Raw genomic sequence first — 16,062 nt, 5'->3', positions numbered from 1 at the left:
CTGTTATGCTACTTTGATGAGTCAAACTCCTCTTCTCTGAAGCTGCACATGAACAGAAGACCACAACTCAGCAGTACTTTCCTTTACAGGAGTTTATAGGTGTATTAGAAATTGGATTTATAGGTGTAATAGAGTATATCAGTGTAAAACTGACTGCAACAGTTCTCTTTATTGATTTTCTTCCTTGAGGTTTGTTGATGGTCTAGAGATCTCTGTGGTCACCAGTGTCGCTCGATGGCTCTCTAGTTTCTTCTAGATGAGGAGAGATTGACTGAGGCATATGTCACCATGTCCTCCTGCTGAGTCTGTGAATACAACACAACTCAACAACCCAAGAAAGATGTTTGTACACACTGTTTTAATACTGTAGTACTGAGTCTGATCAGTTAAATATGTGTTTATGCTGTTACAAGCACTGAGGGTGAGGGATGTTTGGAGTTAATAACATGACATAACGGGTTTTTCTTTCTCAACTTGTCCTCATTGGTAACATGTGTTTGCTGATTTCCTGTGGTGTTACTAATATGTCTGTAATCAGAGTTTATCAAATGTGAAAAAAGTGAACTGAAGTTCAGTTCACTGTTCATGTTTGTTGAATGTGATCAACTAAAATATTGGCACTTACAAGAGTGTCATTGTTTGGCTTTTGATCCTCTGAAAACAGCAAAAGTTAAGAATCACAACCTGCCCCAAATAGATATGTATGTGGCTTCCCAGAATCATACTTTGCATAAAATTCTATGAACAACAATGAGGGTAACTTACTGTCTCTCTTCTTGTGAACTATGATGATGACAGCCAGGAGGCAGAGCAGGACTGCACCAATGGCTCCACGCACTGCTGCACCCACAGTAACTGGAGGTGTTGAAGTGGTGGGGAGGGGTGCTGTGAGACCTATATGATGTTACAAATCACGATCACATGCTTACAATCCGAACAATGTGGCTGAAACTGGTTAATGTTATGGCTTACTGCACACTAATCATAATAAAAGTTTCTCATTACGATTTTATTACGTTTTAGGTTTTCTTGTAATGACCATAATGTCTTAATAACATTAGTGCATGTTGTATGTATTCTTTGGATCACAAATGACATTATTAATGGTATACAGATTGATAGTCACTATGCTCCTGATTGACAACTTTACTGTCAGCCTTGTATTTAAAATCACAACCGTACTGCACCCACGTTAAACTCTGCCTGGTAAAAGGTGTATATGGTAATAACATGGCCTTAATTTTGGGGGAAATGGTGGATGCAGACGTAGTGATTCCATTTGTTGGACCAGAAAACAGTTGAGGTTGGAGTCATATTATAGGGGTTGGAGTTAAACCATTGATGAAATACCTTACAAATATTTGAAAACATCAGAATAAAGAGCAGTCTACAGATTCATAATTCATGATTGTTTAAAATCAAACCCAATATTCACTTGGATAGTACATAATATTACTGAGATCAGAACTGACATTGTTAATTCTGTTGAGGTCACACATTCATGGGATGCTGTAAGTCCTGTATTTCAAGTCACGGCCTACTGGTGGAGTCAAGGACACTGTGACTGAGAAGAGATGTTAGGGTTAAAAATCCATGTTAGGTTTCATCATGTTGTTTCTTCTATAAGCCCACTTAGTTGAAAGTGACATACTTACTGGTTTGAACAGACAGCTCTACTATTGCTTCTTCCCTGGACTGATCCCCTCCCTCTGGGGGATATTGTCGACAGAGGTAGACTCCAGCATCCTCAGTTTTGACATAAAGAACAATCAGAGAACAGTCAGACCCCAGACTCAGTCTCTCTGCTCTGCCTGAGTTGTTTTTAATGACTCCATGAGCAACCAGCTCAATGTTAATGAAGTTCCATGTAGTAGAGGAGCAGTCTGGGTTAACCACATTGTTACACGGCAGACTGATGTTTTGTCCTACTTTGTGTTGAAGAGTGGAATATTCTCCATCTGTAGAGAAATGCGTTTCATGAATGGTGAGAGCTACTGTATCACACTTAGTAAATTAATCAACATGATGATAAATAATATAATAATCAAACTTTCTACATTTAAGAATGATTTGGGATTTAGGAGGGTTAAGGGTATGTAATATTATACAAAAACATGATGTGTAAATGTATCCTGATGACCTCAAGTCTATATTGAATGTACAGTACTACTACCTAGATTATGCATAGAGTATAAGAAACATCTCCATGTGAATCTCTGCTGTACATTTAACTTTAAACATTGTCTTCATTTGTTTGCAAATACATTCATTACCTCTATAAATTAATAACTAATACAAATCCAGATTACAGAGATGTACTTTAAAGTAAACTAAATAATAGGCTAATCAGTATATTGTTTTACCTGCTATGTGGAACCCAATTGACACAAATAATCCCAAAATAGCACGACTAACTTTAACCATGGTTCTTCTCTTCACGGTCAACTCTCAATTGTACTCTCTTCAGATTGTGTGGATTTGATGATTTGTGTGCTTATTTAGAGGTCAACTCAATATCTTAGCAAAAAAGGAAATGACATCATGAGCACATTTAAAACCAGCACTTCTGAAGGAATGAGGAAGTGTGCATTGGTCATTCTGTATTCCTCTCTTTAATAAGTTGTCAGACAGTAAAGACAATTTATATAAATTGGAACACACATAAAAAGGGCATGCAGTATTGATAAGTTTGATTAGTTTGGTGTTTTGATTACAGTCTCATGCTTCATCAAAAGCTCTTGGAAACTGGAGGAAACTCTGACAGGAAGAGGTCTGGCAGACCCAAAGCCACAACAAATTCAGAAGACAAGTTAGTCAACAGCCAACGTCATAGGTGACTCACAGGACAAGAGCTTTATGCACAGCTTAACACCTGTCAAAGTAAGCAAGTCTCAGTTTCAACTGTGAAGAGAAGTTTTTGATCTGTAAGTTTGACAGGTTGAGTGGCAGTAAGAAAGCCATTGCTACAGTGGCAAAATAAGAAAAATAGGCTTGCCTGGACCATGAAGCACAACAACACGGGCAGGTGCACCTCCACATGGTGCCTGCTCCAACTTGTCATTTGTCTCATCCCCACTGGTGTACTCCTCCAGGAATGCACCAAGGGGGGTGGAGACCAGTTCGCAGAGGCTGATCTGAGAGCAGGTTCCAGTCCAGCTGACCGATTTGAGCCAGAACCAGGAAACCACCTATCCAGTACTCCAATCCGAGGGCAACGAGAAGGAGGTCCCAAAGAGCACCCACCCGGAGTTGCCAAAGGGAAAAAACATAAGAGCATGTAGTTAAGCAAGTTACAATTAAACAATATGAATCTCTAAGTGCAAGTGTACCTGTAGAAAAGCAAGCAACAGTAAGATAACAATAAAAATAAGATGAACTAAAATAGAATACAACAGTTTAAATCAGCTACCACTAACCAACAAAAGCAACAAGTGTTCACAAAATGTTCACACTCTACTGGATGACTTGTAAGTTAAATTGTATCTGAGTTCAATGTTACTTGTCCTGCATACCATTTGGGCGGGTGACATAAATCCCTGATCTTGCTGACTATGCTATTCCTGTACTTTTAGCATACTACAGAAGATGGTAGTATATAGTTGATTAAATGTGTCAATTAATTATGGGAAGTAGCGCCACAAGAGAAGTAGTGTTGAAGTAGATGCTAAAAAGCTGGGGTCATCACCTGATTCACCAGACCACACTCACGTTCACGATTTTCAGCAGCTATTCTCCCTGTGTATGGTATAATCACTGCCTTCAACGACATTAGGAGCTAAACAGTATGGCTGGCCATTGGTAATGAGACAGCCGATGCCTTAACTGTGGCTGCTCTGAGATTGTTATGAGACAGGTAGTGCTACAGAACTATCTGTTATCAACTCAGGGAAGCATATGTGCTGTTGTAGATTATGAGTGTTGCACCTTTTATTACAGATGGATCTGCTTATATCATAAATATGGCTGCTTACATTAAACAGATCATGAAAGCATTGGGGGAACCTGAAGTTTGGAATTGTGTTGTTGACTGACCTCCTCCGTGGTTTTTTTTTTTCTGACTATCATTCAAATGGGAATCACTGGATTGGGCATATTGATCATTGTTGTGCTGATTGTGGTTTGTGCTTGGAAGATGTGTACTGCTGCTGTGTACAGTGCTGTGCAGTAGGCTCTCAGAAGGCTGCCAGTAAGATTATGGTAGCCCAAATCAAGCTTCAGACAAAAGCAAGCAAGATTGATGATTACTTTATTTCCCTGGGAATGATTGCCATGGCTGATACATAGTCCCAAGTACCAAGTGAGTACTTTGCCAATATAATAAAGATGGCAACTTGCCTCCTATTTTCTAACTGATATAAAATGCTGTATGTAATCTGAAGAGGTCTGTCCTTAACCAGAGATCAGTCAAACATAATTAAAGATAATGATTACATTATTACTTGTATACTGTTTGAAATGCTATGAATTTAATGAACAGTGTTTGATCTATACCCTGCTGTGTTGAGCTCATGAGAGCATGACCCTTGGTTCTGTCCAGGAGAGAAATGTGCCTATGTTTCTTGTATCATTGATAAACTGTCATTATACTGTTTGCCTATGATGTGCATAGCCATAACTTAGTTATTTGTAAGGTCAGACTAGGAAATGCCTGTGACACTAGGGTAGGTCAGATGTCACAAAATTACCAAAGTGTATAATGCCATGCAACTTTGAACGAGGAAAACAGAAGGAGTGTCAAGGCCATTTCTAGGAGCCCTATCTAAGGACCTAAAGTAAAGCCATTCACTTGATTGACTTGCTACTTTCATAGCAATTGGGTACTATTTAATACGTCTTCAATTGTTCATTGTTCATTGTTTGGCTTTTGATCCTCTGAAAACAGCAAAAGTTAAGAATAAAACCGTGCCCCAAATACATTTACATTTAGTCATTTAGCAGACACTCTTATCCAGAGCGACTTACAGGGACATTCCCCCGAGGCAAGTATGGTGAAGTTCCTTGCCCAAGGACACAACATATGTGGCTTCCCAGAATCATACTTTCAATAAAATTCTATGAACAACAATGAGGGTAACTTACTGGCTCTCTTCTTGTGAACTATGATGATGACAGCCAGGAGGCAGAGCAGGACTGCACCAATGGCTCCACCCACTGCTGCACCCACAGTAACTGGAGGTGTTGAAGTGATGGAGAGGGGTGTTGTGAGACCTGTATGATGTTACAAACCAGGATCACATACTTACAATCCGAACAGGTGTAGAAAAGCTGAACTGTGAACTTAAAATGTCAAAATACTGGTGGGTGGTCAACTGATTCTACTGGGAGGGAATGACAACTACTTTAAGTCAGTCCAAAGTGACTCACAGCTCATTCACACACATTGGTGCAAAAGGACAAAACAATATATGGCTCCATCTCTTGTTTAAAGGATGAACTGCATCTCAGTGCTCAAGAGTACAAGCAGAGGCTCAGCCAGCCGCATTCAATGTAAAGCACATTCCTGATGGTAGGTTCAATAAAACCATACATACATAAAAACAACTTCAATCTTTTGAAGTTTTAGGATGATTTCAGAAGGGTTTCTGGTTTCATCACTTCATCTATTCCTTGTCTTTTCCAGGATTTAAATGAGGGTCTTTGGGTCATCTCACTTACTGACCAACCCTCGTGAACAAAGTTTTAGCCATGGCTACAACTCTGAAATGCTACGGGTTTATTGTGCTGATACTAAAGCATTGAAAAATAACTGCTTCCTCTTTATTTGTGTTTGAGTCTTATTTTTTTCACAACAATGTTGGGAGATATGGGCGGACGTGCTAAAGAAAGACGAGGACTTGTTTCAATGCGTACTGAATGACACTAAAATAGGAAGATTGCCATAGTATGTATTATGTAGTATGTCATAACATGGCAAACAACAGTTTTTCTCCATATAGAAGTATCTTGCACATGAACTGCTTGACATGGTCTCACAAAGTATGGTTATAGTTGACATGGGAGTTTAAATAAAACATTTGCAATGTACTTCACTGGAGATAAAAAAATGCTCAACTTCATTCATGAATAAAAAACTAATTGGAAGACCATTTATTTGGAAAACAAATGAGTAAAAATGCATCTGTAACAGGACAGAGGTGCATTTTCAGTTAGTTCCAGAGGACAGCCAGTAAGATGCTTGCATAGTAACATATTTTTGTTTGTGTCATAGTGGTCAATGTTTTAGTCGACGGAATAAAAGAAAAGCAGAAGCTAACTGAGGAAACGAAAGGCGCTCAAACTCCTCTTCTCTGAATCTGTACATGAACAGAAGACCACTCAGCAGTACTTTCCTTTACAGTTAAAGTTTATAGGTGTATTAGAGATGGAATGTATAAGTATAATACATAAAGGTATATCAGTGTAGAAGCAATGCATCATTTGCAAAACAAATAAATATATAAAAGGTTTTCAGAAATGGTGACATAGAATGAAAACTGACAAGATATGGCGTCACTGAGGTGGTTCTCATGACAATTGTTTTCTTTCCCTGAGGTCTGTTGTCGGTTGAGAGAGATCTCTGTGGTCACCAGTGTCGCTCGATGGCTTTCTAGTTTCTTCTAGATGAGGAGAGATTGACTGAGGCATATGTCACCATGTCCTCCGGCTGAGTCTGTGAACACAACACAACTCAACAACCCAAGAAAGATGTTTGTACACACTGTTTTAATACTGTAGTACTGAGTCTGATCAGTTAAATATGTGTTTATGCTGTTTCAATGCTGTAGTACTGTATCTTTACTTACATCTGGTTTTGGAGCAGCCTTGTTTTGGCTGGGGTGGTTGATGGTGGCATAGGTGGGGCCATCGTCACGTCCATCCTAGGGTAGTAGTTTTACCAGAAGAATTCAGCACAAACAGGGTAACCCATTGATTGATTCAAGGTTTGACTCGGATCAATTAAATATGTGTTAAACACACTGAGGACTGTTTAGAGTTAATAACATTAAATAACTGGTATTTAGCATGAGATAGCATGAAGAAAGATGCTTGTTCACACGGTTTCAATACTGTAGTACTGTATCTTTACTTACATCTGGTTTTGGAGCAGCTTTGTTTTGGCTGTGGTCGTTGATGGTGGCATAGGTGTGGCCATCGTCACGTCCATCCTAGGGGTGTAGTTTTACCAGAAGAATTCAGCACAAACAGGGTGTTTCTAAGTGACCCAATGATTGATTCAATGAATTGACTCTGATCAATTAAATATGTGTTAAACACACTGAGGGATGTTTGGAGTTAATAACATGAAATAACTGGTATCACTTTCTCAACTTGTCCTTATTGGTAGCATGTGTTTGCTGATTTCATGTGATTTTACTTATACATCCGTAGTCAGAGCCTATCAGATGTGGAAAAAGTGAACAGAATTTCAGTTGACTGTTCATGTTTGTTGAATGTGATCAACTAAGATATTGATACTCACAAGAGAGTCATTGTTTGGCTTTTGGCTCTCTGAAAACAGCAAACATAAGGGATCAATACATGCTCAAAATAGATATGTATGTGGCTTCCCAAAATCATACTTTCCTTACATTTTATGAGCAGCAATGATGGTAACTTACTGGCTCTCTTCTTGTAAACTATGATGATGACAGCCAGGAGGCAGGTCAGGACTGCACCAATGGCTCCACGCACAGTTAATGGGGTAGTTGAAGTGGTGGAGAGGGGTGTTGTGATACCTATATGATGTTACAAACCAGGATCAAATACTTACAATCCGAACATTGTTGCTAAAACTGATTCAAAGTTATGGCTTACTGCGCAATAATCATAATAAAAGTTTTTTATTACGTTTTAGGTTTTACTGTAATGACCATTGACGTCTTAATAACATAAGTGCATGTGTTATGTATTCTTTGGTTCACACCTGACATTATTAATGGTATACAGATTGATAGTCACTATGCTCCTGACAACTTTACTGTCAGCCTGGTATTTAAAATCATAACTGTACTGCACCCATGTCAAACTCTGCCCGGTAAACGGTTTATATGGTGGTAACATAGCCCTTAATTTGGGGGGAAATGGTGGATGCAGAGGTAGTGATTTCATCTGTTGGGCCCGAAAACAGTTGAGGTTGGTGGCATATTATAGGGGTTGGAGTTAAACCATTTGATGCAATATCTTACACATATTTGAAAACCTCAGAATAAATAGCAGTCTACAGATTTACAATTCATGATTATTTAAAATCACTTGGATAGTACATGCATAATATTACTGTGATCAGAACTGACATTATCTATTATGTTAAGGTCAGACATTCATAGGATGCTGTCAGTCCTGTATTTCAAGTCACAGCCTACTGGTGGAGTCAAGGACACTGTGACTGAGAAGAGATGTTAGGGTTCAAAATCTATGTTAGGTTTCATCACGTTGTTTCCTCTGTAAACCCACATAATTAATACTAATATACTTACTGGGTTGAACAGACAGCTGTACCACTGCATCTTCCCCAGTTTGATTCCCTCCCTTTGTGAAATATTGTCGACAGGTGTAGCGTCCAGCATCTTCAGTTTGGACATCAAAAATAAGAAGAGAACATTTGGTCCCCAACCCCAGTTTCTTTGCTCTGCCTGAGTTGTTTTTAATGACTCCATGAGCAACCAGCTCAGTGCTCTTAAAAATCCATGTAGTAGAGGAGCAGTCTGAGTAAGGCAGATTTTTACAAGGCAGACTGATGTTTTCTCCTACTTTGTGGAGAAAAGTGGAATCGTCTCCATCTGGAGAGAAATGCATTTAATGAATGGTGAGAGCTACTGTTTCACTTTGTAAATAAATCAAAATGATGATAAATAATATAATGATCAAACTTTCTATGTTTGATGTAATATTATACAAAAACATGATTTGTAAACATATCCTGATAACCCAAAGTCTATAATGAATGTACCCTAGATTAAGTATATAATGTAACCTAGATTATGTAATGTAACCTAGATAATGTTTAGAGTATTAGAAACATCTCCATTTGATCGTCTTTAAACATTGTCTTCATCTATTTGCAAATACAGTCATATCCTTTATAATGCAATAACAAATACAAATCCAGATTACAGAGATGTACTTTTAAGTAAAGTAAATAATAGGCTGATCTGTGTACTGTTTTACCTGCTATGTGGAACCCAATGGTCACAAATAATCCCAAAACAATATGTATATAATGTAACCTAGATTATGTAATGTAACCTAGATTATGTTTAGAGTATTAGAAACATCTCCATTTGATCGTCTTTAAACATTGTCTTCATCTATTTGCAAATACAGTCATATCCTTTATATAGCAATAACAAATACAAATCCAAATTACAGAGATGTACTTTTAAGTAAAGTAAATAATAGGCTGATCTGTGTACTGTTTTACCTGCTATGTGGAACCCAATGGTCACAAATAATCCCAAAACAGCACGACTAACTTCAAACATGTCTCTTTTCCACCGTCAACTCTCAACTGTACTCTCTTCAGATAGTGTTGATTTAATGATTTGTGTGATTATTTAGAGGCCAACTGAACATCTTACCCAAAAAGGAAATGACCTCATGAGCACGTTTAAAACCAGCACTTCTGAAGGAATAAGGAAGTGTGCATTGGTCATTCTGTATTCCTCTATTTAATAAGTTGTCAGACAGTAAAACCAATTTCATATACATTGCCACAAAAATAAAAAGGGCATGCAGTATTGATGAGTTTGATTAGTTTGGTGTTTTTATTACAGTCTCATGCATCATCAAAAGGCTCTTGGAAACTGGAGGAAACTCTGACAGGAAGAGGTCTGGCAGACCCAAAGCCACAACAGATTGAGAAGACAAGCTAGTCAACAGCCTTTGTGATAGGCAGCCCACAGAATAAGAACTTTATGCACAGCTTAACACCGGTCAAAGTAAGCAAGTCCTAGTTTCAACTGTGAGGTCTGGGGCTCTTTTGCTGGATCCAAAGATGGCGACTTGGACTTGGATGGCGTGAGAGGCATCCTGAAACAAAATGGGTACCACAGCATTTTACAACACCATGCAATATAGACAGTACTTTAGCTATTCAAAGTATACAGTACAGGTCAAAAGTTTTAGAACACCCCCGTTTTTCCAGTTTTTCTTGAATTGTGCACAGTTCAAATAACCTGAAATGGTACAAAGGTAAGAAGTAGACTGCCAGGTGTAAACAAATATATTTAATTTCATAGTTTAGGTTACCAAAAACGGAAAGAATAATGTACATTTCAGAATTATACAAAAGGCATTTTCAGGGAGCTAGTAATGGGTTATCAATTTACACACTCTTTTGCAGTAATGGAAGTAATTTAATCCTTGAAAGGATTCCTACCTATTTCAAACTTTCTGTCTGTATAAAAGCAGTGTTGGAACAGCAGTTATTGCACCCTCCAAAGCAGGGGTCCCCAAACTTTTTTCTGTGAGGGCCAGATCATTTTTCCTTTCTTTAATGTGGGGCCGGGTCGGTCTGTAACAGAAAATGACATGGGCCAGAGTGACTACCAGTATTATTGTGGAGATGTTATGATTTAAAATGTATTTATTATGCTATATTAGTTAATAATTTTGTAATGCACCGTACATCCGTACTTATCAAGCGATATGTAGCGATATGTACCCATGTGGGTGTGTCTCTGGCCCTAATGACATCATCCCACACTTCCTCAGTCTCCACACCTGTCTCCCATCAAGTCATAAGCACTGCAATATATCAACACTGGTTTTCCATTTGTGACCAGATTGTTGTTCAGTTTACTTAAAAAGGGGCAGGTTGGCAGAGCGTAGGGAGACATTGGTGGTATCATGAAGCTGTGCGAACAGCGTGACGTGGGGTAATACAAACTAGTTATAGCCTATTGCGATCACCTGTTTTTATTGTATCTTTTTAACCTATGTATTGTTTGTTTGGTCAAACTACGGGTGTACGGTGAGGGCCCTGACTAGAGTTTGTATGTATGCCAAGCTATGTTTAGGCTATAAGTATTAATTGCCGTGAAACCTCACTGCCGTTTTTTAGTTCGCGTGTGCTCACTCATTGCATTGTGTTGGTTTTGTGTTGCAGTGTCTGTTATAGTGTTGTTAGCTGGGGTATAGGCAGCCTATTTTATCAGTGGCACTAGCCCTTGAATACCTGCCGTTGTTTTAGTGTTGTAATAAATGGACTACTCTTATGATAACTTGTGAAGCATACTGGTCGTTCACTGATGCCCCATTCCAGATTTATTTCAGTTTAGTAAAACTCTTAAAAAGCGAACCGTTACATTGAGCATAAACAGAGGAAAGGTAGTCTACAGATTTACAAATCATGATAATTTAAAATCACTCCTGATATTCACTTGGATAGTACATGCATAATATTACTGAGATCAGAACTCACATGGTTAATTATGTTAACCCTTGTGCTACGTTTGGGTTGTTGTGACCCACAGCTATTTTGTGACAATGTTTCATGATAAAAAAATTAAGTGAAACTTTTACTTCATCCGTTGCGCGGTCTCGGGGTCGTTGTGACCCACAGCTATGTTGTCTGCGTTGTGTATGACAACACCACCACTAAAGTTTCATTGTAATAATCTGTTTTGCTCCTTGTTTATTCTAAAATAAGGAGGAGGAGGAGGAAGCAAACACCTGGTCCAAGCCACTAATCTGAAACCTAGTTATATTCTTAATATAATGTTTCAGTACTTTGGACATGCGTTTGTTCAAAAACCATGAGTCAAAGTTGAGTCATACTTGGGTGTGATGATGATGATGATGATGATGATAGACGCATCCAAGACTACCAGCACTTACTGGAGAGGAAGAGGGGTGAACACCTCCAACATAGTTGAAACTAACACACACTGACAACTCTGACAGGAAGAGTAACACAAAAAGTGAGAAAATGTCATTAGAATTGTTACTTGTATACAAACAAACTTAAATTCCCTATAAAAGAAGGCATGCTTGTTCCATGGCAGGCGCATGCCAGGAGCGGTTCACAGCCGAGGAGACCGACGTTCACGTCAGGGCCATAAAAGATAGGGAAGTGACATTGTGTGGGGAAGGGAGAAGAAACCCACCCAAATTAGCTGTGGTTAAACAGGCGTGGGAGGAAATTGCCACAATTGTTACGAATCTAGTTCACATAGCCTACATAGAGATTTCTCATGAAAATCTTTATGGAGGAGGAAGCGTGATGGATCTGGGGCTCTTTTGCTGGATCTAGAGTTGACGACTTGCACAGAATGAGAGGCACCCTGAACACAAATAGGTACCACAGCATTTTACAACACCATGAAATACCGTCTGGTATACACCTAGTTGGTCAGGGATTTTAATTTCAGCAAGATAATGACCCAAGACAGTCGGCTTCAAATCATGGAACGACAAGCAGTCTGTCCAGACAGACCCCATCAAGATGGTTTGGGATTAATTGGATAGAAAGGTGAAAGCAAAGCAACCTACAAGTGCAACACATATGTGGGAACTTCTAGAGTGTTGGGAAGAACCTACTTGAGCAAATACTTGATTTCCATTGTAAAAAGAATGCCACAAGTGTGTTTGGCTGTTATGCTACTTTGATGAGTCAAACTCCTCTTCTCTGAAGCTGCACATGAACAGAAGACCACAACTCAGCAGTACTTTCCTTTACAGGAGTTTATAGGTGTATTAGAAATGGGATTTATAGGTATAATAGAGTATATCAGTGTAAAAGCAATGCGTAATTTGTAAAACTGATAGATATATAAATGGTTTTCATAAATGGTCATATAACATGAAAATTGGCAATATGTGGCATGACTGCAACAGTTCTCTGTATTTATTTTCTTTCCTTGAGGTTTGTTGATGGTCTAGAGGTCTCTGTGGTCACCAGTGTCGCTCAATGACTCTCTAGTTTCTTCTAGATGAGAAGAGATTGACTGAGGCATATGTTACCATGTCCTCCTGCTGAGTCTGTAAACACAACACAACAACCTAAGAAAGATGCTTGTACAGACTGTTTTAATACTGTAGTACTGTATCTTTACTTACATCTGGTTTTGGAGCAGCCTTGTTTTGGCTGGGGTGGTTGATGGTGGCATAGGTGGGGCCATCGTCACATCCATCCTAGGGGTGTAGTTTTACCAGAAGAATTCAGCACAAACAGGGTGTTTCTAAGTGACTCGGTTGATTCAATGATTTGATTCTGCTCAGTTAAATATGTGTTTTTGCTGTTACACACATTGAGGGATGTTTGGAGTTAATAACATGAAATAACTGGTATCTCTTAATCACCTTGTTCTCATTGGTAGGATGGGTTTGCTGGTTCCCTGTGGTGTTATTAACTATGTCTGTAGTCAGAGCCTATGGACATATGGCCAAAGTGAACAGAATTTCAGTTCACTGTTCATGTTTGTTGAATGTGATCAACTAAGATATTGATACTCACAAAAGTGTCATTGTTTGGCTTTTGGTTCTCTGAAAACAGCAACAAATTAAAAATTAACACCTGCTCAAAATCAAACTTCAGATAAAATGTTATGAGCATTAATGAGGGTAACTTACTGGCTCTCTTCTTGTGAACTATGATGATGACAGCCAGGAGGCAGAGCAGGACTGCACCAATGGCTCCACCCACTGCTGCACCCACAGTAACTGGAGGTGTTGAAGTGGTGGAGAGGGGTGTTGTGAGACCTGTATGATGTTACGAACCAGGATCACATACTGACAATCTGAACATTGTACATCTCTGATTTAACAAAGAAATTGGTTCAATGTTATGGAACTCAGGACACACCTGGCCCTTGAAACTGGTTCAATGTTATGGCTCACAGCGCACTAATCATAATAACAGTTTTTTTTTATTATGTTTTAGGTTTTAATGTAATGACCATTGATGTCAACTTAATAACATTAGTGCATGTTGTATGTATTCTTTGGATTACAACTGACATTCCTAATGGTATAAACTATAAGGATTAATAGTCACCATGCTTGTGATTAACAACTTTACTGTCAGCCCTGTATCTGCTGGTAAAAGGTTTATATGGTAGTAACCTACCCTTCATAATTGGGGGAATGGTGGATGCAGAGGTAGTTATTCCATCTGTTGGACCAGAAAACAGTTAGAGGTTGGTGGCATATTGATGCTATACCTCACGGATCTCTAAATACCTTAGAATACAGAGCAGTCATGATTATTTTATATCACTCCTGATATTCACTTGGATGGTACATGCATAATATTACTGAGATCAGAACTAACATTGTTAATTATGTTCAGGTCAGACATTCATGGGATGCTGTCAGCCCTGTATGTCAAGTCATCGCCTACTGGAGTCAAGGACACTGCGACTGAGAAAAGATGTTAGGGTTCAAAATTCATGTTTGGTTTGATCATTACCTTTCCTCTATAAGCCCACTTAGGTGGAATTGATATACTTACTGGTATGAACAGACAGATATACACATACATCTTCCCCGTGTTGACTCCCTCCCTTTGTGAGATATTGTCGACAGGTGTAGCGTCCTGCATCTTCAGTTGTGACATTTAGAACAATCAGAGAACAGTTAGACCCCAGACGCAGTTTCTCTGGTCTTTTTATAACTCCAAGACCAACCAACTCAGTGCTCTTGAAGTTCCATGTAGTAGAGGAGCAGTTTGGGTAAACCACATTGTCACATGGCAGACTGATGTTTTCTCCTACTTTGTGGTTAAGAGTGGAATAGTATTCATCTGGAGAGAAATGAATTTCATGAATGGTGAGAGTTACTGTATCACATTTAGTACATTTATTATATTGATGATGAATAATATAATGATCAAACTTTCTATGTTTAATGTAACTCGCACAAGACGCACTTGTTCCGGCACTTAGGAATGCTTGGCTGTAATGCTTGGCCAGGTTCACAATGACTCTTATTGAGTGACTTGTTGCTCTTGTTGGTTATTTATAACGGATTTAAACTTTTGTACCCGCTATGAAATATTTTACTGTTGATTGTTCTTCTACAGGTACACTCTTGCACTTTTTGAGTTTCATGTTGTTTAATTGTAACTTGTTTAACTGCATGCTCTTATAAGGTTCTTCCCTTTGGCACTTATTTGGTTTTTCACAATGTGTGTTTCATGTTTTGACTACTTGCAATGTTTGGGGATACCTCGTTGTTATGATCAGTGACCTATGCTCTTTTTGTAAAGCTCTCTCTTGGAAGTCGCTTTGAATATAAGCGTCTGCTAAATGCATAAATGTAAATGTAATATTCTACAAAAACATAAGGTATACACACATCCTGATAACCCCAAGTCTATACTGAATGTACAGGACTGCTACCGAGATTACACTTTAGTAAACAGAGTAAAAGACACATCTATGTGAATATCTGTTGCGCATTTGCCTTTAACATGTTCTTCATCTGTTTGCATAATATTACTGAGATCAGAACTGACATTGTTAATTATGTTAAGGTCAGACATTCATGTGATTCAAATCACAGCCTATAGGTGGAGTCAAGGACACTGTGACTGAGAAGAGATGTTAGGGTTAAAGATCAATGTTAGGTTTCATTTCAGGAATGGTGATAGCTACGTTTTCACTTTGTAAATTAATAAAAATGAAGTTAAATAAGATGATAATTTATCTTTCTGTTTCATGTAATATTATACAAAAACATGATGTGTAAATGTATCCTGATGACCTCAAGTCTATATTGAATGTACAATACTACTACCTAGATTACACTTTGAGTATAAGAAACATCTCCATATGAGTTTATCTTGCATTAAACATTGTCTTCATCTGTTTGCACATTCATTTATTGCCTCTGTAATTCAATAGCTAATCATAAAAGTCCAGATTACCCAGAGTACATTCTGCTTTATAAAATGTAATTTATTCTGTTATGTCTTGTACTCTTAAATTAACTAAATAATATGTTTTGCAATCTGTGTTCTCTCTTACCTGTTATGTGGAACCCAATGGTCACAAATAATCCCAAAACAGCACAATTAACTTTAACCATGGTTCTTCTCTTCACAGTCAACTCTCAACTGTACTCTCTTCAGACAGATTGTGT

General features: G+C 38.4%; 1 protein-coding gene and 1 long non-coding RNA gene across 2 annotated transcripts; both read right to left on the bottom strand.

The window, feature by feature from the left end:
• Nucleotides 1–93: 93 nt before the first annotated feature.
• Nucleotides 94–16,043, bottom strand: LOC146286818 (uncharacterized). Its single transcript, XM_084700227.1, has 19 exons — nt 15,948–16,043; nt 14,432–14,722; nt 14,048–14,092; nt 13,552–13,680; nt 13,436–13,464; nt 13,282–13,350; nt 13,039–13,113; nt 12,906–12,960; nt 8,457–8,759; nt 7,599–7,715; nt 7,460–7,488; nt 7,071–7,145; nt 6,783–6,857; nt 6,593–6,649; nt 2,364–2,433; nt 1,656–1,958; nt 766–894; nt 626–654; nt 94–305 (listed from the first exon to the last, which is right to left on the bottom strand). Exons 1-19 carry the CDS (start codon nt 16,006–16,008, stop codon nt 243–245), a joined length of 2,004 nt encoding a protein of 667 aa, XP_084556353.1. The 5' UTR covers nt 16,009–16,043; the 3' UTR covers nt 94–242.
• On the bottom strand, nt 9,629–12,243 carry LOC146286819 (uncharacterized). The gene is made up of 3 exons (XR_014758474.1): nt 11,758–12,243; nt 10,358–10,492; nt 9,629–10,008 (listed from the first exon to the last, which is right to left on the bottom strand). It is a non-coding gene; the product is annotated as an uncharacterized LOC146286819 (long non-coding RNA).
• Nucleotides 16,044–16,062: the final 19 nt, after the last annotated feature.

This window comes from Hypomesus nipponensis, chromosome 6, assembly GCF_054491055.1.
Source record: "Hypomesus nipponensis isolate SF chromosome 6, ASM5449105v1, whole genome shotgun sequence".
NCBI lineage: Eukaryota > Metazoa > Chordata > Actinopteri > Osmeriformes > Osmeridae > Hypomesus > Hypomesus nipponensis.
This window is presented reverse-complemented; position numbering and strand designations above follow the sequence as displayed.

Coding starts and splice junctions, on each gene's coding strand:
- LOC146286818 (XM_084700227.1), bottom strand. CDS start 16,008: ATGGTTAAAGTTAATTGTGCTGTTTTGGGATTATTTGTGACCATTGGG. Junction 2,434..6,592: donor ATCTCTCCTCATCTAGAAGA/AACTAGAAAGCC, acceptor TTGACCGTGAAG/AGAAGAACCATGGTTAAAGT. Junction 306..625: donor AGCCAAACAATGACACTCTT/GTAAGTGCCAAT, acceptor TTGTATTCACAG/ACTCAGCAGGAGGACATGGT.